This window comes from Drosophila rhopaloa, unplaced genomic scaffold (assembly GCF_018152115.1).
Source record: "Drosophila rhopaloa isolate 14029-0021.01 unplaced genomic scaffold, ASM1815211v1 contig_167, whole genome shotgun sequence".
Taxonomy (NCBI): Eukaryota; Metazoa; Arthropoda; class Insecta; order Diptera; family Drosophilidae; genus Drosophila; species Drosophila rhopaloa.
In genome coordinates, this window is record NW_025335047.1 from 9,111,032 (window position 1) to 9,128,696 (window position 17,665).

Here is a 17,665-nt window from a genome sequence, read left to right on the forward strand (position 1 = left end):
TCAGCTGCATTACTCATCGGAACTTGCAGTTCCCACCATTAGTAAGTATGAAGGTTCTGTTTGTGTGCATAGGTAAGTGTCAACAAAATAATTCGTTTAATAGCAAATTAAAGGATTTATTTTTGGTCAAGGCAACACCTGTCGCTCTCCTATGGCCGAGGCCATCCTGAAGCATTTAGTTCTAAAACAGAACCTTCAGGATTGGCATGTGGACAGCGCTGGACTCAGGGATTGGAATGTGGGCCTAGAGCCTCAGGTACGCGGTCAACAATTGCTAAAACAGCATGGACTTAAAACTAAACACTTGGGTCGTATGGTAATATATAACAAATCGACACCTTATCACCTTGTAATACTATTATATTTTTATTCAGATAACTCCACAAGACTTTTATGATTTTGATTACGTATTCGCCATGGACAGCAGCAACCTGTTGGAACTTCAGCAAATGGCAACCAGGCTTAATCCCAGCCCCAAGTGCAAGATTCAATTGCTGGGCAGCTACATTGGTCGCAAGGAGGATGAGATCATCCAAGATCCATACTTTGTAATAAAAAATAACTTGAACTATGAAGTATGTGTGGAATCTTAACCACTTATGTATTTACAGAGCCAAGGCATGGGCGGTTTTAATGCCGCATATCTGCAAATCCTTGAAAGCTGCGAGGGGTTTCTGCAAAAATATATATACCAAGAAAAATTTGATGAAGAATAACTTATAAAATAATTAAAAATAATGTGGTTATTATCTTTAATTTTATATATTTGTAGTTTTATAAAATTGAATAATTTAATTAAATATAACCATTTTTATTTTATTTTATAAATGTCAAAAAAATTAAATTTTCTTAAAATTTATAAATAGCTAAAAGCGAAGTATTTAACTTTGGTAATTAACTTTATTTTATAACTTTACTTAAAACACACTGCCTTGCAGCACCTTTTCTATGAAACGCGACCAGCTGTGCTCCAGGATTTGGAACGCCCGCGTCTGCTCTTCCTCCGTCATCGTGGAGTATCGCACCGAGTTCCACACCAGACTCTTGAGCACTCTTAAGCCCCCATTGTTGGGCGCCAGACTCATGATGGCATAGTAAAAGTCGTAGCTCAGACCCTTGGCATTCCAGAACCCGGGATCATCGTTGCATATCACTACGGGCACATCAAGAGCCATGTACTGGGCTCCCGGATGATTGCGCAGGTCCCAAACCAGATGCAGCACCTGATTCGATATGGGACTCACCTCCACGGCGATCTGGCGGGTCTTGACGGCATTCAGGAGGATCGGATGCTTGGCCAGAGCGTAACCATGGCCAATGCGAGTGGTGTTTAGCAACAAGGCATCCAGCAGATTGATGTCCGTGGAGGCACCAAACCAATCTAAAAGAAAATTATTATTTAAATAATGGAATGACGTTATGGGGTCACCACCTACTGGTCTCTCCACCATGCAGGAAAAGGCGAGCTGTTGGCGGCAAATTCCTCAGGGCAGGCAGCAAACTATAAAGAGGCTTTCCCTTGTCCTCCTGACCTACCAAATCAAATCCAACAACGAAGTGGGGCAAAGCTTGGCTGTAAAAAGTCTTTTAAAGTTAGTTCTCTTTATATAGACTTCTGATCTTACTGCAACTGTCTAAACTCCTCAACGTTTTCCTTAAGCTTATCCATTTCATAACCACGATAGACGGCAATGATGACTTTGAATCCCAGAAAGTCGGCGTGCAACTTCACAAACTTCTCATTTAGGTCGTACAACTCGCGTATAGTGCGCTCTCGTGGAAAAGTGCGTCCACTGGCGTCATAAAGCTAAGAGATAAGAAATAGTTAATTCACCAGTTGATTTCTTTTAATATCGCTTTATCTTACAATCTCGAAAAACTGCCACCAAAATATATAAGACGATTATAAATTGATGTCTATTAAAATTGTAAGCTATATTTTTCTTACTCTTATAAAATATATAGACTTTAGGTTTTGGTCAATTCTCTTAAAAAGTTTCAGTATTTCTCGTTCAAAACGAGAATAACTATATTTTAAGTTTAATGATTTGAATGAAACTAAAAATTATTAGAAAAAACTTCAATACTAACCGTTTTACAACTTGTGCGAATCTCGGCATACATAATATTGTCGTTGTAAAGCTCCTCGAGCATTTGCCAGTGATATGAACGAAAGGCTGGCAAATATGTTATGGCATCGCCAAGAACATCAAACATGTCCTGGAACCGATCCCAAACTTGGGTTATTGTTGGGTACTCCACTGAAAAACGAGGTCAAGGATAACAAGGATTTTTTATAAAGGATACCACCGACTTACGCTCTGGCACTGGAGTATATAAATTGATCAAACGTTCGAAATTCTGATCGTAGACCTGACGATCCAAGGAGTTGCGCCGCTCATCGGAAACACGAACGTACTGCGACTGGCAACTGTGCTCCTTCGGGGTCCGCCGGAATGTCAGGACACTCCGGCCCGTGGCCGTGGTGCAGCGCAGCAATCCGGGCATGTAGGACAGGTCATCCACCACCCACTTGGAACTCACTGCGGCGCTGTTGTGCAAATGAAGATCCGATCCTTTTGGCATTTTCTGAAGGAACCGGAAGACTCCACTTCGATCAATCAGCGGCTTAGCCTTGAAAAAGTGTAGGGCTGCCGCATTCTGCTCCGCATTTCGGAATCCCTGGGCCAGTTCTCCGAGCTTATACTCCATAAATATGTCGTCCACCTTGGCCTCCTGGGTGTTCAGATATGTGTGTCCACCAGTCATCAACTCCTCCTCCGCCGTGAGAACCGCCTGACGAGCTTGCTCATAGCCTATAAATTTGGTAGAATTGGTTTTGGTCATAAATATGCCATTTCTCATTTCTAGTTTATATAAATAGCTTAGATCATTTTCCAATTTCAAGAATTTCCCTTGCAAGTATTAAGTTATTTCAAAAAATTTAAAAATGGCTTGGGAAATATGGTGAAAAGATAAAATCATACTTAGCGGAGTTTGTGCCTGGATATCAAGTTGAGAAATCAGGAGCACTAGCCAAAACACCAATTGCTTCATTGTACGAAAGGACTTTTACTGCTGTCCGAATTATGTGGTTTTACTGTCCAACTAATGAGCGCACTATCCAAATATTGACTCGACCTCGGACACGTTGACTTATTATTATTATAGACTTGGGTCTCGGGCGGGGAACTGTTTTCTCTTTGCGACCGCTCGCCAGAAGTGCCCGATTAGAACTGTGGATACCATCGTCGAAAGCGGGTGTTCAAATTGTGCAAGCCAAGAAAAAATCCACAATAATTTTTTACAAAATCATTCCGCGAAGCCTGCTGCTCATTAAAAGATTAAACCAGAAGAGGTGGAGCCGACACCACCCCACCGCGCCTCTTAACGGTTGACAACGCTCCCGCACTCGGAATTGCCGAAACAATTTCATTCTAGTAGCTGGATGGATTGTTTGGATATCTTTTTTATATATCTCTGTGATTGAATGCCTCCCGCGCATATTAAGTGGTTTAAAATGACGAAGGCGTGCGCGGCCGTCGTTCGCTGATTTTTAACTATTTGTATTTTTCTATTTTGGCAAATTTTCACTGACGTTGGCGGACGCGGTTGTTGGTTTCTAGTAACAGCACACGACTAGGGAATTACAACTTCCTCGGTTCCCCCAAACCAACAAAGTGGTCTGAATGCTTATGACATCTACGGTAATTACAGATGTGTCAATTATCACCGGTTACCCACCAAAAGTAAAAGGCATTTAAAATGCCTGTAATGTTTGTTTAACGCTAGCTTGTTTAATATGAAATAAATTATCATCGGGCTTACTTTGTTATTACCAAGTAAAGTTATAAACAAATATTGTTCTAAGGAGGAAATAAACAAGCACAACCAGATTAGGGGTACATTTTAATATTTTGTGCAGCCTACAAATAAATATAAATTTTTATAAAATATGTCATATATCAAGAACTATCAATGGCTTATTATTCAATTATTAAATAAATAAAAAGATAATAAAATATAATAAATATAAAGAATAAGTATTAAGTATACGTATGTATATTTTTTCAGATAAGTATTTTTTTTGAGATCAAGTAACAAAACAGTCATTCCAACAAAAAACAAAATCTTTCCCCACAATTCATTTATAAATGATGGGCAAATTCCCATTAGAGCTTAAAAGATTCGATATAGAGCTTAAAATATTTCCAGGAGATTTTGTTTTTATATAATCGATGGCCTGATGCCCCCATTTCACGTTCAATGCCAAGTATAATTTCGGCGGGTAAACACAGCAAATTAGGAAAGTCAACAATATGAAAAAAAAATCCCACGAACCCAATGTATTTACATATGTATAAAAATATAGCTCTACTGATAAAAGCATAGATGGTCGGGCTGGTGGGTTCCAATGATGCGCTCCAAAACGATGTACCTGAAAACATTTTTACATCTCGAGATTCCTGTGTATGCTCTATAAACTGAATCGTTTTTGCGTAGGGCATATTGGCACTGACCATGCTACGTCATAAAATTTATTCGCAAATTGGTTGAGTGTCAACGAAAGTGCCAACCCGGGGGCATTCAAACATTTCGCGCCCCATTCCGGAGCGGACTAATCCCCGTCATTGAACTGCACCAGATGCCATATGATGCTCCCACAGCGACCAAGATCATGATCAGAGTGGAAATTGCACAAGCCGTATACGGGTCATCTCCAAACGGGAGGCATTATCAGTTGGCTGGCGATCGCCAAGAGACGCGGATCGAAAAAGTACGGCGCATATTCTGAAAGCGGAACTGAGATTACTAAAAGGCGATGTGGCTACTGGGAATTATGGTAGCCTCTGTGGTTCTTCTGCTGGGCAGGCTGCATGCCGCGGATCTACGTAAGTGCCACAGGACCTTCTGGTTCATCAGTTCTCAATTTCCTTCAAATTTTTTCCAAGCCCGTGGAATTCAGGGTATTGACTTTCAAAAAAAAAACATTTGTTATTATCAAAGATTAGTTTTCTAAAGTTCAAAAGTGCTCCGGACATAAATTATTCCATTGTGAAGTGGGTCGAGAACATAATTTGTTCAGAACAATATAATGTGTTAATTAAAAGTAATATATAAATGTCGGAATTAAAATGTTTAATTTCGAGACTTAATACAATGTTTTGCATCGTATAACCTATAAACCCTATAAAGTTCTTGATCAGCATCAGTCGTTCCCCACAATTAGGTCCCTAGCATAACCAAATTGAAACCGATTTCAAACCTTTTAAGACTTTTTGACTCTGAATTTGCATCTTAATTTGCGTTTGATTTTAGCGTTGATTAATTTTTTACCCATTTTAATGTTAATTATTTCTAAGTTTCCGATGTCTTCTTAAAAAGTGACCTACAATTGGACTTCTGGAGTCCATAAATATACCAAATTTGCATTCTCCAAAAACCTGCGTTCAAATTTGTTTTAACTATAATCAAAAAAACATTTATATTTATAAAATAGTCTACACTTTTTCCTAATACCACTTTTGCATCTAGCAGCTTACGAGACTTTGAGGGAGCAAATCATGGAGGCGGAGCGGGTGGCCTCGCTGGGGAGGCAACATTTGGCTGTCGTCCGACGAGGAGAAGGCTAACAGCATCCTGATGAACGCGAAGCGGGCGGAGATCGCCGAGGGAATCAAAACGCCGGAGAAGTACGCCCCGGCGATGCACTTCTTCCAGGGCAGGCAGTACGTGCGCCAGAGCGAGGTCTTCCGGCTGATCCAGAAGATGCCGAAGGGCGCCTTCCTGCACGGCCACAACACGGGCATGGTGACCTCCCGGTGGATCATCCAGAACCTGACCACCACCAACAACCTGTACACCTGCCGCAATGTAGACGGACTGCTAATATTCACCTACGATCAGGTTGGATGCCACAGCGAGGTCCAGAATGTTTGCACGGAGCGGATAAACGCCGAGGATCGGGGCAAGTACGAGCGCCAGCTGGAGAAGCACATCAATATGCTCGGACCCAGGCCAGAAGGTGAGGATACTATCTACATTGTGTGGTGTACGACTCCTGTAACTTGACTTCTCAATACCCAAGCCCTCTTGCCGAACCGTAAAAAAATATGGGAGCGCTTCGAGAACATATTCACCACTGTGGATCGGCTCTACAAATACCGACCCACCTACTGCGCCTTTCACAAACGTATGCTGGAGGAGCTATGTGAGGATAACATTATTTATGCGGAGATCCGAGCCTCATTGTCGCCCGTAAGAAGTTTTGGCTTGAATAACATGAACCAACCTTATTAAAAATATGAACAAAATATGCTGTAACCATATTTACAGCTCTACGACGACAACAACCGCACTCTGAGCACCTTGGAGGTGGCCAACGAGCTGGAAAGGATTGTGGAAGAGTTCAAGGCCAAGCACCATGACTTTGTGGGCCTCAAAGTGATTTATGCCAAGCGAAATCGGGCCTCAGAAGAGGAGATGGTGAGACGCATTACGACCTTTAAGCAACTTCAGTAAGTTTATTTATAAAAGTTTTTTGATTTTTTTAAGTATACAAAATAAGTAACAGTTAACTCACTATTTGTTTTTCCATAGCCATGCCAAGCCAAACTTTGTGATAGGATTCGATCTGATTGGTCAGGAGGACACAGGAGATCCACTAAATAAGTATGTCAACCAACTGTCCGATCTTCCGAGCACGGCCAATTATTTCTTCCACGCCGGCGAGACAAGTAAGCGATCGAGATAATATAGCATTTTTGCGATAACCCATGTGACCCAACCCCTAGACTGGCACGGTCGGACGGATTGGAACATGATGGACGCTATTCTGCTGAATACCAAGCGCATTGGACATGCCTTCGCCCTGCCCAAGCATCCACAATTGTGGTCCACGATAAAGAAGCGAAACATCGCCATCGAGGTGAATCCCATTTCTAATCAAGTTTTGGGCTTTGTCTGGGATCTACGGAATCATCCGGCCAGTTTCCTGGTGGCCGAGAACTTCCCCATAGTGATATCCTCCGATGACCCGGGTGTCTGGGGTGCCAAGGGTCTGAGCTACGACTTTTACTACGCCTTCATGGCCTTGGCCCCGGCGGAAGCAGATCTCCGATTCCTCAAGCAGCTGGCCCTGAACTCCCTCAAATACTCAGTCCTCACCTCGGATGAGCGACGCAAGATTAATCGGGTGTTCCAGCGCAAGTGGAATGAGTTTATTGCAAATATTTTGAATCCAAAGTTTTGAGCTAATAAAAAAAGTCACTAGTCTAATTCTATGCGTAATACTGGGCAAGGAGAATGATCATTTGCTCTAAGTATAATGATCTTGGCCAGGGGTCATCCTATATAAACAATATAAATTATATTCTAAATGGCATTGGGAGCAAACCATCCATGGAGGCACTTGGGCACAGGTCCGTTGGTGTGGAAGTCGCAACGACCCAGTTCGGTCATGGTTTTGGCACACAGGACGATCAAGCCCACATAGCGATCGTTGAGACCACCCACCACCATAGATGCCAGAATGACGCCATCGTCCTCGGATTGAGGATCTGGCGAGGGCACAAAAATAGGCTCACTGGGATAGATATTGTCCTCGCACCAGGTCAGACAGGTCTTGTTCCACACATCCACTTTGATGAGCTATTAAAATGGAATTTAGTAATAAATCTAAGAAATCTCATTAAAAAACCTACCGTTCCCGGATTCTCTGCATCCACATCGGAGCTGATTGCGTAAAAGTAGCGATACTTCTTGCCCATGTATCGTTCATAAAAGATCCTGGGCGTTTCACAACCCCAGTCGCAAAGCATTTCTGGACGCAGGAAGATTCCGCTGGATCGCTGAAAAGCCTCAGCCTGACTGCCCTCCAAGGTGACCAGATTATTCAGATTCTCTTCCTCGTAGCGACCCCGTTTGGGATCTCTCCTGGGACTCTCCTCGCCGGAATTCTCCTGCTTCCCATTGGTTGGCATGTAGGTGATGTCCGAAAATTGCGAAACCGAGTGCTTCATACCGCGGTTAATCTGCGAGGAACTCAGACCGCCGAGGGACAAGGACTTGACCAGACTGCGCTTTCCGCAATTCGCTTTGGGAACCATACCCAAAGGCAGGACAAATCGCAATGGACGTCCTCGGAAGAGGGTAGCATAATTATGATTCGTTTGCATATTGGCTATGGCCTCAAGGTACATGCAGTTGATCATCTCGGGATTCCTGTAGCTGCAAATGTCCACCACCACATGGCCATCCTGCTCGAAGCAGTTGATGATGTGCAGGTAGAAGAAGGCCTCCGATTCGTAGGTCTGCACCAGCTTTCCTGAAACCCTGTCTATAAGGTGAAAGAGCGTCGGTCGATCTTCGAACCACTTGAGGCAGGCGGAGAGATTCTGTCCATTCAACTGGGCCTTGATATACTCCGTCAAGGATACGGACAGTGGCTGCTCCACAATCACGAAGTAGTGATCCGTCAAGCCGAATGTGTGCATGTATCCAGGATGCAGTTTCCAGCGGCAGGGCAGCGTGGCCACCACATGTGCATCTTCAAACATGTGCTGGCCATGCGGAAAACAGAGAATGGTGTAAGCCGGCCCAGATCTGGTCATTGTGGTCCCCAGGTTGTAGACAGTCCCACTGGGCAGGACGTGTGGGTGCGAAGTGTGGTTCACCACGCCCACAAAGTCCGTGGTGCAGATCCGCGCCTCAGTGGCCAGTGTGCAGGGATTGATTCTGAAAAATTTAGATTAATGCAAACCAGATGGTTTTTGGTTTTAAGAAAAATTTCAGTTGTCGTCTTTTATGAGATAGGGTGGTGAGGTCGGTTTTGACACACCGGTCGATTTCGCCCCGCTTTCCACTATTTCTAAAAAAGTTACCTACCGATGCATGAAAGGTGTTTCGGTAAATGTGTAATACTGGTCCCCAAAGGGGTAGATGGAAATCATCGAGTTATCCGTGCCACTGTCCGGTCGAAAAATGGCAGCGAACCTATCAAAGATTGAGTGGCAAGGATCCGGAACAGCTGCAGTTCCGAACTCCGTTACCACGATCCTTTGGGCAGAACGGTTTTTCCTAAGCGTTTCCGTATCCACAAATCGATTCTGGTAGGTCACACGGCCATTTTTAATGGCAAATCGATGGAGCAGTGCCGAGCAGTCGAAGAGGTGGCCAAAGGTCATGTCCCCCACCTTCCAGCTGCCAGGTCCGTTGCGCAGCAGACTGCCGCTAATCCATCGCGGGATGTGGCCACTATGGTGACCCTCGATGGGATCCACTATTTCACGCTCGCAGGATCGCAGCCAGACGTCCGAGGAGCAATTGGGATAGAGCCGTCCATTTCCATCCAGTCGCTCCGATTGTGGATCATTTAGCTTCTCATCGTATTTCACCTGTGGGGAAATGGGGTTTGGATTTAACGCTTTTCGCTGCCTTCATTGAACACACTAAGCCAGCTGCATTTTTGTCGTGGATTAACAGGGATTATCCCGTCGACTAGTGGCCCCCCACATTCCAAACATTTCATCAGCTGGAATAATTCTCAAGGAGCTCGAGGGGTCTCAATTACATTCTATGCCGAATAGAAGTCACTCTTTGTTAAGTTAAGTTTGGATATTCCAAATATTTCATTGGGTAATTAAAATTTGGCAATTCCAATACTTATTTGGGTTTCATTTGAAATTCTGTCAACAAGCTTTAGGTAATTTTTAAAATCCTTTGGTAACATTTTGAAAAAATTCTTTAGTATTAAATTAAGTCCCCTCGTGGATGATATATCCATCAACCAACCGCAAAGAAGTCTCGCATGAAGCTCTTGAAGACACCGGCAGCCATTGCGTGGATATTCCAACTGTGAGTCGGGGATCTCCTTGGGCACGTCTCAGGGTATTCCAAACTGCGGCTGATGCAATCCAAAACTGAAACTATTCCACGTGGTCGGTCCGCTTGCGTTGAGAACCAAATGCCAACTGGCAAGTGTACCGCGCGGTTTGCACCTCGTCACTTTGAGTAGGGGATGGATTGGATGGATGGGCCATGTGGATGGGGAAGGCGGCCAATTGGAGGCAACCACCGACCCGGCATTATTCATAATTTTGATTGACAGTCGACGTGGCCACGCCGGTGTAGAATGCCCCCGGTTCCATAGCCGTTGCCAGACTGAGACCCATTGCAATGGGCATGGCGCAAAGACAAGTGGCTCAGCATTTTTGCCGCTTCGGCAACTACCCATTTGAGGGGGAGGGTGTACTTGGGGGTGCACTATTTGTAGAACTTAACAACGGAAATCTAATACACCCCACTGACTGACTTTTGCGGCTGACCTTGCTCCAAAGTAACTGGGTATCTTGTATCTCCCGCAGAAACAGAAGCCAAACAGATAGACAATCGGGTCCCCAAGAAGATGATGAAGTAAGTACCGACTTAACCTAAGCTCTTAATCTGCTTGTGGATTGCGGATTGTACACACCCGGCACAGACTTAAGTTCACGATCAAATCAATTATGTACTGTTCTGGGGGCGTCTATTCCCATTTATTCAGATACATATTACATGGCTGAGCAGGTGCACAGTTCTCAAAAGCTAGCGATTGTGGCAGTAAATTGATTTCAATTTTAATTCTTATGCAGCTGTAGTTGATTACAACGTAGGTAGATTAGCTTATATTGGCTTATTAATTATTTTAATAAATATATGGTTTTATGGCTTGTGAAGTCTCATTTTAATTTGTTTTAAAAATTACTTTCGATTTGAACCATATTATATAACTTTTTAATGGTTATGATTCGTTACATTATTTTAATAAAATTACATCGTTCTTTGTGAAATTTTCTTAAAAAATTACTTTTTTTGGCTTATTTGCGGCCAACAAATTTGATTAAGATTTTTAATAGTTTTCACCGAAAGACCTGTTAGCGTTTGTATTACGTGAATAAAATATACATAAATATTAATAATATTAATATTTTGTAAATAACATAAAAACTAAAATGTAACGGCCTTTAGGGATTTAAAATATATACCGTTGAAAATCATCTACATAAATTGAGCAGTGTTGGAAAGCGCACATCGAACAGCTGACTGCTGACAGTGAGCCAAAATAAAAAGACGCAAAAACTGGACAAATCCGAATTCCCGTGATTCGGTGGCTATTTAGCGTCCCACTGATATATTTATCCCGTGATTCCCGCCAGCTTCAAGAATCCAGAGGACGTGGAGTTCAGCTCGTTCCAGGGAGCGCAGGAATGTAATCAGGCATCCGCTTTCGGCGGCGACTTCGACTCCTTTGGTCACTCCTGCTTCACCCACTACGGCTGTCCCAGCGAAATGAGCGACAGGACTGGCCGTGGACGTGGTGGAGCCACCTCCTCCACCAGCCGGATTCCCCGGTGCGCCCAAAGTCCTCGCCAAATCCCTGTGGCCCACTCCCCCAGATCCAACTACTCGTTTCGGCCGCTGTTCCACGAGAGGAGCAGTCAAGAGGACGACTCCGTGCTAACCCAGCAACTTTGGAAACTGGCGCGGAAGTCCGGCACTCTGAATCTCTCCAACAAGGCCTTGGCCAGAGGTAAGTCTATGGAGAATATTAAAACTATTATCTAAATATGGTCGAACCTCAGCAACTTGAACTTCAAACAATTATAAATACTAGAATATTAATGAAAATATTAAAAGTGCTTAGCGTCTAAAATGCAATCATAAATTTGTTGTTCAATTAAATTTTTAAATTCTCAACCTGTCAATGCTACACATAAATAATAATAGTAAATATATTACTTTAAATCTTGTTAATTTACATTTTTAAGTTAAATAAATTAATTGTATAAATCCAACTTAAATGGTTTTAAAAGTTAAGACACATTGGTTAAACAAACTGCCTCAAAACTATTCGAGTTATAGAGTTTCGACTGTATTAACCAAATCGAAGTAGCTACATTGTGGGACCTGCAAGCAGTGGTTTCCCAGGAGCAGCTGCGTCGCTGGAAGTCCAAGGTCACGCCACGACCGAATAAGGAGGGGTGTCTGTCATGGAGTCCCGGCTTCGTCGACAGCAGTGCCTTGTGGTTCCAGTTCATGTGAGATAATAGCGATCGCTACCTCGATCACGAACTTGACCTTGGAGATACCGAAAAAGGCAGGGAACATATTTGCCGCTCGACTGGACAGCATCGGCGCCTCAAACCGATCCATAAAGCTGCTCCAGGGGTGCGTCCGCAAACCAGTCATCGCTCGGTTCAGTCATCTCAGTGAACTGATGGACGTCGGATGAGTGACTCTATCCAATCATCTAACAAGATTGCGTCCTCCAGGAAAAAGCTCACCTCTTTCTGCATGTGCGGTCCTTATCCGCGGAGGCGACGCTACTACCAGATCCGCGAATTCCAGATGGCCTCCTCGGCGGACGAGCTGGAGAGCGAGGATCCGGACGATGAGCTGGAACTTGATGATTCCGAGCCTCCGTCCCGCGCAGAACCCTGTAGTGTAGAACTTCACAGAACAAGCGCTCTCTAATTGATTCTATATCTATTTTTTCCAGTGCCCGAACGACTCTATGACATCAACGAGGCGGATACGGAAAGCAAGGCTGTGAATCTGGAACAGCTGACAATCAAGGAGGAGGACGCCTGGTGGAACCAAGTGCCATTGAACAACCTAGACCTGAGCTCCAATACACTCACGCACATATCGCCCAAGATCGAGAACCTGCAGTCGCTAACCGTGCTAACAGTATGGGATTCTTATTAATCAAATTCATGTAAATGAAGAACACAATTTTTTGTAGCTGCACGATAATGCTTTGGTGAAACTGCCGCCAGAAATCGGAAAGCTAGAGAAGCTAATGCGCCTCAATGTAAGCCACAACAAGCTCAGTCAGCTACCACGGGAGATCTACAGTTTGCCGGAGCTGCGACATCTCAACATCTCGTACAATGGGTTCACCGAAATCGATCCGGACATTAGTGACCTTCACATGCTCGAATTTCTGGTAAGTGAGGTGGAGAACACATCTAAACGATAAAAAAATAAATATATTGGTGGTAAAGCCACAAAAAACTACATAATATTTTAATTATTATTTGTTAATTTCATTTAACCAGAGTTAAAAAATAAGTTTATGCAGGATACGGAAATATTTTTAGCAAAGTAGTATAAGTTTAAAAAGTGATACAGTGATTTTTTACAAATAATGTTAAATAATTTTTTTTTTAACTATTCGTATAATAGAAACTAATAATTCTTGTAGTTGATAACATTATATGGTATATATATTTTAACAAAAACAATAATTTTAAAAATGCATGCTTCTTTTAGAGTTTAATAAATTATAGAAAGCTGGTTGTGGCGTATTATCTGACTAATCCCCTACGATATTTTCCTCTCTAACCAACTGCTTGCTAACCCAATTGTAACGAAAGGACGGTGGGCATAACAACATTCAAACCCTGCCCGGCGGCATTGGGTTCCTGGTGCGTCTAACTGCGCTCCTGTTGCCCTATAATCACGTCAAGGAACTCCCGCCCGATCTTGTTAACATGCGCTGTAAGTGCTGCTCTTCCTGAAGTACTTGCTAATCTATGTCTAACATTTGCACATTTAGCTTTGCAAAAAATTGATCTGATGCAAAACGACCTGACCTGTTTGCCTGAGGATATGGGTCTGCTGAGAAAGCTTGAATGCCTTTATCTGCAGCACAACGACATCCTAGAGCTGCCCGATTTTGAGGGGAACGAGACCTTGAGCGAATTACATGCCAGCAATAATTTTATTAAGGTAATTTAAAATGACTTAATTAATTTCTTATTAATCATATTTTTTACCACCCAATTCAGACCATACCAAAAGCAATGTGCAGCAACTTGCCACACCTAAAGATTCTCGATCTGCGGGACAACAAGATCACTGAACTGCCCGACGAACTGTGCCTGCTGCGCAATCTGAACCGCCTGGATGTGTCAAACAATACGATAAGCGTCCTCCCAGTCACCTTGTCCTCTTTGGCTCATTTGATCAGCCTGCAGGTGGAGGGAAATCCCATTAAGATGATCCGTCGCGACATTCTGCAGTGTGGAACGACGCGGATTTTAAAGACGCTGCACGAGAGAGCGTTGGCCAAGTCCAAGGAGGAGGGAGGTGGCTCCGATGGTGCCTTCTCATTAGGAGGCATTAGTGTAACCCGTTTGCGTGGTGGCCAAGCGGACGATGGTGATATGCCTGGAAACTTTCCTGATAGGTATGTATCTAGAGCTTTCCTTCCAGCTAGACCAGCACATTGATCTCCGCCGCTGTAGCTATCACCAGCCACAAAATCAGTATGGGTTCCAATATCAGTGCCCACATCTATGCCAGCAGCAAATGCAGCAGAACTTTTGTGTATATGAACAGCTAAGAAATTGTCCGGAATATGATCGCCAGACCCAGGGTCACGTTTATGAGCCTGAGAGCTACGAGCAGCAGCATCAAAATGGAAACCTACGCTCACTTTTCGTGCAACAGCAGCAACAGCGAATGGAATATCCCTATCCGAATGGCTTTATGTACCAGCAGCAGCAACAACAGCAGTTCCCCTATGGGCAATCGATCGAATCCTCCCGCTTAGCCGTGCATCCACGTTGGGTGTAGTGTATCACCAAGTTCCAAGACTTACACCTTTTGATATTTATAACATAGTATACCTTGTGGTAGCCTCAATATTTACTTGGGTGTTTCCTCCATCCTGCAGATACAAATTACGTCATACACGCACATTAGCTGTCAATCTGGAGGAACTTACTGAAGTACCCGATCAGGTGTTTCAGATTGCCAAAAATGAGGGAGTGCATGTAGTGGACTTTGCGCGCAACCAGCTGAGTACCTTGCCCAATGGGTAGGTCGCAATACATTCATGATGATCCAATATTTTACTAAAATATAAATTCCTTTAGCCTTCAGCACATGCGAAACCTGGTCACGGAGCTTGTGCTATCCAACAATTTAATCGGCTATGTGCCACAGTTCATCTCCCAGTTTACACGTATTACCTACCTAAACTTGTCCAACAATCTGTTAAGTGATCTGCCAAAAGAGTTCGGCGTTTTGAACACTCTGCGTGAGCTTAGCATTGCAAACAATCGGTGCGTTAAAGTATCTAGATAGGTTATCGTAACCTGTAGAGATATTATGTTCCATGTTTTGATATATTGCAAGAATCTTTAAATGATATTTTCCATTTCCCTTTATTAGTTTCCAGTTCATTCCCAACTGTGTGTACGAGTTACAAGGTCTGGAGATCCTCATTGCCAGTGAGAACCACATCAAAATGTTAAATGTGTCGGGTCTGCAAAGTATGCCACGACTGAGCACGTTGGATTTGCGCAATAACGATATTGATGCAGTGCCGCCCATATTGGGAAATCTGACTAATATAACGTAAGATCTTGACCAGAAGTTCGTACCCAATCTTAAATCCTTTTTAAATTTTAGCCACTTGGAACTCGTAGGCAATCCTTTTCGTCAGCCCCGTCATCAGATCCTGATGAAGGGCACCGATGCAATCATGTCTTATTTGCGGGATCGCATACCCACATAGAAGAGCAATCAACACCGTTTTTGAGAAACACTTAACTAGCAAGTTGTTTATTTTGACGAAAAGCGTAATAGAAATTAATAGTTCCACTCGACTATGCCCACACACATCCCCCACCATAAAATCTGGGTCGGATGTGTGTGGACATGGGCGAGTGGATACACGGGACACATAAGTACAACATAAGACACACCCTGTGCATCTATCAACTGAACTAGTCTGCATGTCGCAATACCTAATGCACCTTGTTAATTCTGGCTGAACATCTGCAATAAATGGGAATAGTTGAGACAATATTGTGTCCTTTCATTTACTTCTGCTCCACCACTTCGCTTCGCAGGCGCTTGGCAAGATTTCGTCTTAGCTGAAGGGCAGCATTCTCCTCGGCCTCTAGAGGTGCCGGCATCGAGAGCTCCTTGGTCTGGCCTCCGTTTTCAAGCAGTTGCTGGGCCACCAAAGCGGAGCTGGGGCGTGCTCCCTCTGGAGCATGAGGAGTACCCCGGGACATGGTCTCTTGCAGCTGCTTGGCTCGAGTCTGCTTCTTAATCTCCACAATCTTGTCGCGCTGCTGACGCAGATACTCCTGCCGCGAAACCACATCACTGGGATCCACGTGGTCCTCCTGCTCGAAGAACAGATTCAGACGCTGAAACTTGTCGTTAACCAGCTCCAGACTGACATCTTGCTCTGGAGTGAGAGCCGCTTCCGGACTCTCAAGTTCGTCGGACACCGTCTTGGCTATCATTTGCTCCACCTCGGAGGCAGTATCACTGTAGTAGAATGTAGGATTTAGAATTCAGGATTCGAATCATTAAGATTATAAAATATGAAAATGAAAAGTTTTGATAATTTTTGGTCAATTCTTCAGCCTCGAAGATATATAGTATTAAAACTTATTCACAAAATCTAAAATTGTTCTCATTTCTTTAAATTAAATTATTACTGTCATCCCAGACGAGCGGAAGGCCTCAGCTGCTAATGCTCTTATTATAGTTAGTTCATAGTTTTAAAACTTAAGCTAGCTTTATATAAATAAATAAATAAATAAGTATTAAAATAAAATATTATTCTTATCATTGTTTTTGAGGAACCAGAGGCATATAAAATACTCTGAAATACTCTCATCTCATTTAAAAAAAAATTGTTTTTTGTGATAACAGATTGTTAAATATAAATCATTTTATATGTTTTAGACGTTTTATAGAAATTGGACAACTTTTTTAGGTTTAGAGTTAATAATAAAACTTCTGATTGCCGAAGATACCTCCTTCTTTCTCGTTTAAGATAATATTTCTGTTTGGACTTTTCAAAAACAAAAAAAAACGGCCCAAACATTTTCAGCGCCGTTGCATAAGACGGGGATTATTGACGAGGAATAATAACCCACCCTGGATCCGAGCACGCGTCTGCACTGCGGTCATCCCCTTCATCGGCGGCACTTTGGGCTAATTGATTTTTCTCTATGAGATCAAGGGCCTGTAACTGAAGCTCCACATTTCGTTGCGTCATCATCCGTATGAAAATCTTGATGTCATTGGCGGCCCATATCTGGAAGATCTCATCACGTGGACGCCGCTGCTTAAAAGTCTGCCACAACACTTACCTGCTGGAACAACACCTGGTGAAATTGGAAGGGATTTTCACCCTGACCCTGCTGTCGTCCCTCCAAACAGGCAATTTCGAATTGCTCCGGCGATATCTGCATCTCCTCCATGAAGCTACCCAGCATGTAATCCACCAGATTCTTGTATTCCTCGTGGATCTGGAGGATCTCTGGATTGTTCTCATCCAACTGCAGGTTGGGATCGAAGACTGCACCAAATCCATGAGTTACTTGCGATAACACGTTCGGAAAATGTTCTCACCTAAGGACTTTTGCTCTATAAAAGTCTGGAGGGGAGCATTCCAAATAGGTCCGTGCAGAAAGCACACCAGGGAATCGAAAACCCAAGAGTCTTCCACCGACATTTTCGTAACAAAGTCAAATAAGTGACTAAACACAAATCCGAGAAGTTTAGTCAACATTTGCTGGAAACATTTGTTTGGTCCTTGAATTGGTTGCCATGGCAATGGATAACCACCCTACACCTAATATCAGGT

At 43.3% G+C, this 17,665-nt stretch overlaps 6 protein-coding genes across 13 annotated transcripts; 3 read left to right on the forward strand and 3 right to left on the reverse strand.

The window, feature by feature from the left end:
- The first annotated feature begins 16 nt into the window (after positions 1-16).
- LOC108037616 (low molecular weight phosphotyrosine protein phosphatase 1) lies at positions 17-747 on the forward strand. Its single transcript, XM_017114231.2, has 4 exons — positions 17-72; positions 132-316; positions 375-548; positions 612-747. Exons 1-4 carry the CDS (start codon positions 48-50, stop codon positions 714-716), a joined length of 489 nt encoding a protein of 162 aa, XP_016969720.2. The 5' UTR covers positions 17-47; the 3' UTR covers positions 717-747.
- Positions 748-917: 170 nt separating this feature from the next.
- On the reverse strand, positions 918-3,210 carry LOC108037619 (adenosine deaminase 2). Its single transcript, XM_017114233.2, has 6 exons — positions 2,988-3,210; positions 2,319-2,816; positions 2,092-2,261; positions 1,626-1,807; positions 1,437-1,573; positions 918-1,381 (listed from the first exon to the last, which is right to left on the reverse strand). The coding sequence occupies exons 1-6, from the start codon at positions 3,055-3,057 to the stop codon at positions 918-920; spliced, it is 1,521 nt and encodes a 506-aa protein (XP_016969722.1). The 5' UTR covers positions 3,058-3,210.
- Positions 3,211-4,730: 1,520 nt separating this feature from the next.
- Positions 4,731-7,278, forward strand: LOC108037625 (adenosine deaminase 2). The gene is given in 7 exon segments (XM_017114248.2): positions 4,731-4,892; positions 5,539-5,591; positions 5,593-6,025; positions 6,089-6,258; positions 6,337-6,518; positions 6,601-6,737; positions 6,795-7,278. Coding segments are annotated over 7 exon segments (1,503 nt in total). The 5' UTR covers positions 4,731-4,822; the 3' UTR covers positions 7,253-7,278.
- LOC108037624 (carotenoid isomerooxygenase) lies at positions 7,192-10,078 on the reverse strand. Its single transcript, XM_017114246.2, has 4 exons — positions 9,793-10,078; positions 8,887-9,395; positions 7,704-8,736; positions 7,192-7,650 (listed from the first exon to the last, which is right to left on the reverse strand). Exons 1-4 carry the CDS (start codon positions 9,835-9,837, stop codon positions 7,375-7,377), a joined length of 1,863 nt encoding a protein of 620 aa, XP_016969735.2. The 5' UTR covers positions 9,838-10,078; the 3' UTR covers positions 7,192-7,374.
- On the forward strand, positions 9,686-15,859 carry LOC108037622 (leucine-rich repeat-containing protein 40). Of its 8 annotated transcripts, XM_017114239.2 has the most exons (13): positions 9,688-9,855; positions 10,365-10,413; positions 11,196-11,569; positions 12,539-12,729; positions 12,785-12,988; positions 13,419-13,542; positions 13,601-13,773; positions 13,833-14,233; positions 14,292-14,618; positions 14,723-14,866; positions 14,925-15,113; positions 15,223-15,408; positions 15,463-15,859. In XM_017114239.2, exons 2-13 carry the CDS (start codon positions 10,406-10,408, stop codon positions 15,566-15,568), a joined length of 2,427 nt encoding a protein of 808 aa, XP_016969728.2. In that variant the 5' UTR covers positions 9,688-9,855; positions 10,365-10,405; the 3' UTR covers positions 15,569-15,859. The 8 variants fall into 8 exon arrangements, 7 of the variants coding, with proteins under 7 accessions (XP_016969732.2, XP_016969728.2, XP_016969730.2 ...); XM_017114241.2 differs by lacking the exon at positions 14,292-14,618 and having other exon boundaries at positions 9,690-9,855; XR_001768897.2 differs by lacking the exons at positions 15,223-15,408; positions 15,463-15,859 and having other exon boundaries at positions 9,686-9,855; positions 14,292-14,616; positions 14,925-15,043.
- Positions 15,860-15,867: 8 nt separating this feature from the next.
- On the reverse strand, positions 15,868-17,608 carry LOC108037626 (cilia- and flagella-associated protein 36). The gene is made up of 4 exons (XM_017114249.2): positions 17,431-17,608; positions 17,169-17,377; positions 16,953-17,113; positions 15,868-16,335 (listed from the first exon to the last, which is right to left on the reverse strand). Exons 1-4 carry the CDS (start codon positions 17,588-17,590, stop codon positions 15,876-15,878), a joined length of 990 nt encoding a protein of 329 aa, XP_016969738.1. The 5' UTR covers positions 17,591-17,608; the 3' UTR covers positions 15,868-15,875.
- Positions 17,609-17,665: the final 57 nt, after the last annotated feature.

Bases quoted from the DNA above. Each gene is read 5' to 3' on its own strand.
- LOC108037624 (XM_017114246.2), bottom strand. From the start codon at position 9,837: ATGGCTGCCGGTGTCTTCAAGAGCTTCATGCGAGACTTCTTTGCG. The intron at 9,396-9,792 runs GTTGGTTGATGG...ATTTCCCCACAG, and splicing joins TCATGCGAGACTTCTTTGCG to GTGAAATACGATGAGAAGCT. The intron at 8,737-8,886 runs GTAGGTAACTTT...TAAATTTTTCAG, and splicing joins GAAACACCTTTCATGCATCG to AATCAATCCCTGCACACTGG.
- LOC108037616 (XM_017114231.2), top strand. From the start codon at position 48: ATGAAGGTTCTGTTTGTGTGCATAG. The intron at 73-131 runs GTAAGTGTCAAC...TTTTTGGTCAAG, and splicing joins GGTTCTGTTTGTGTGCATAG to GCAACACCTGTCGCTCTCCT. The intron at 317-374 runs GTAATATATAAC...ATTTTTATTCAG, and splicing joins CTAAACACTTGGGTCGTATG to ATAACTCCACAAGACTTTTA.
- LOC108037626 (XM_017114249.2), bottom strand. From the start codon at position 17,590: ATGTTGACTAAACTTCTCGGATTTGTGTTTAGTCACTTATTTGACTTT. The intron at 17,378-17,430 runs GTGAGAACATTT...GATTTGGTGCAG, and splicing joins TATAGAGCAAAAGTCCTTAG to TCTTCGATCCCAACCTGCAG. The intron at 17,114-17,168 runs GTAAGTGTTGTG...GAGATCTTCCAG, and splicing joins ACCAGGTGTTGTTCCAGCAG to ATATGGGCCGCCAATGACAT.
- LOC108037622 (XM_017114239.2), top strand. The intron at 14,234-14,291 runs GTATGTATCTAG...CCGCCGCTGTAG, and splicing joins CCTGGAAACTTTCCTGATAG to CTATCACCAGCCACAAAATC. The intron at 15,114-15,222 runs GTGCGTTAAAGT...TCCCTTTATTAG, and splicing joins CTTAGCATTGCAAACAATCG to TTTCCAGTTCATTCCCAACT.
- LOC108037619 (XM_017114233.2), bottom strand. From the start codon at position 3,057: ATGAAGCAATTGGTGTTTTGGCTAGTGCTCCTGATTTCTCAACTTGAT. The intron at 2,262-2,318 runs GTAAGTCGGTGG...CTCGTTTTTCAG, and splicing joins ATATACTCCAGTGCCAGAGC to TGGAGTACCCAACAATAACC. The intron at 1,382-1,436 runs GTAGGTGGTGAC...ATTTTCTTTTAG, and splicing joins CCTGCATGGTGGAGAGACCA to ATTGGTTTGGTGCCTCCACG.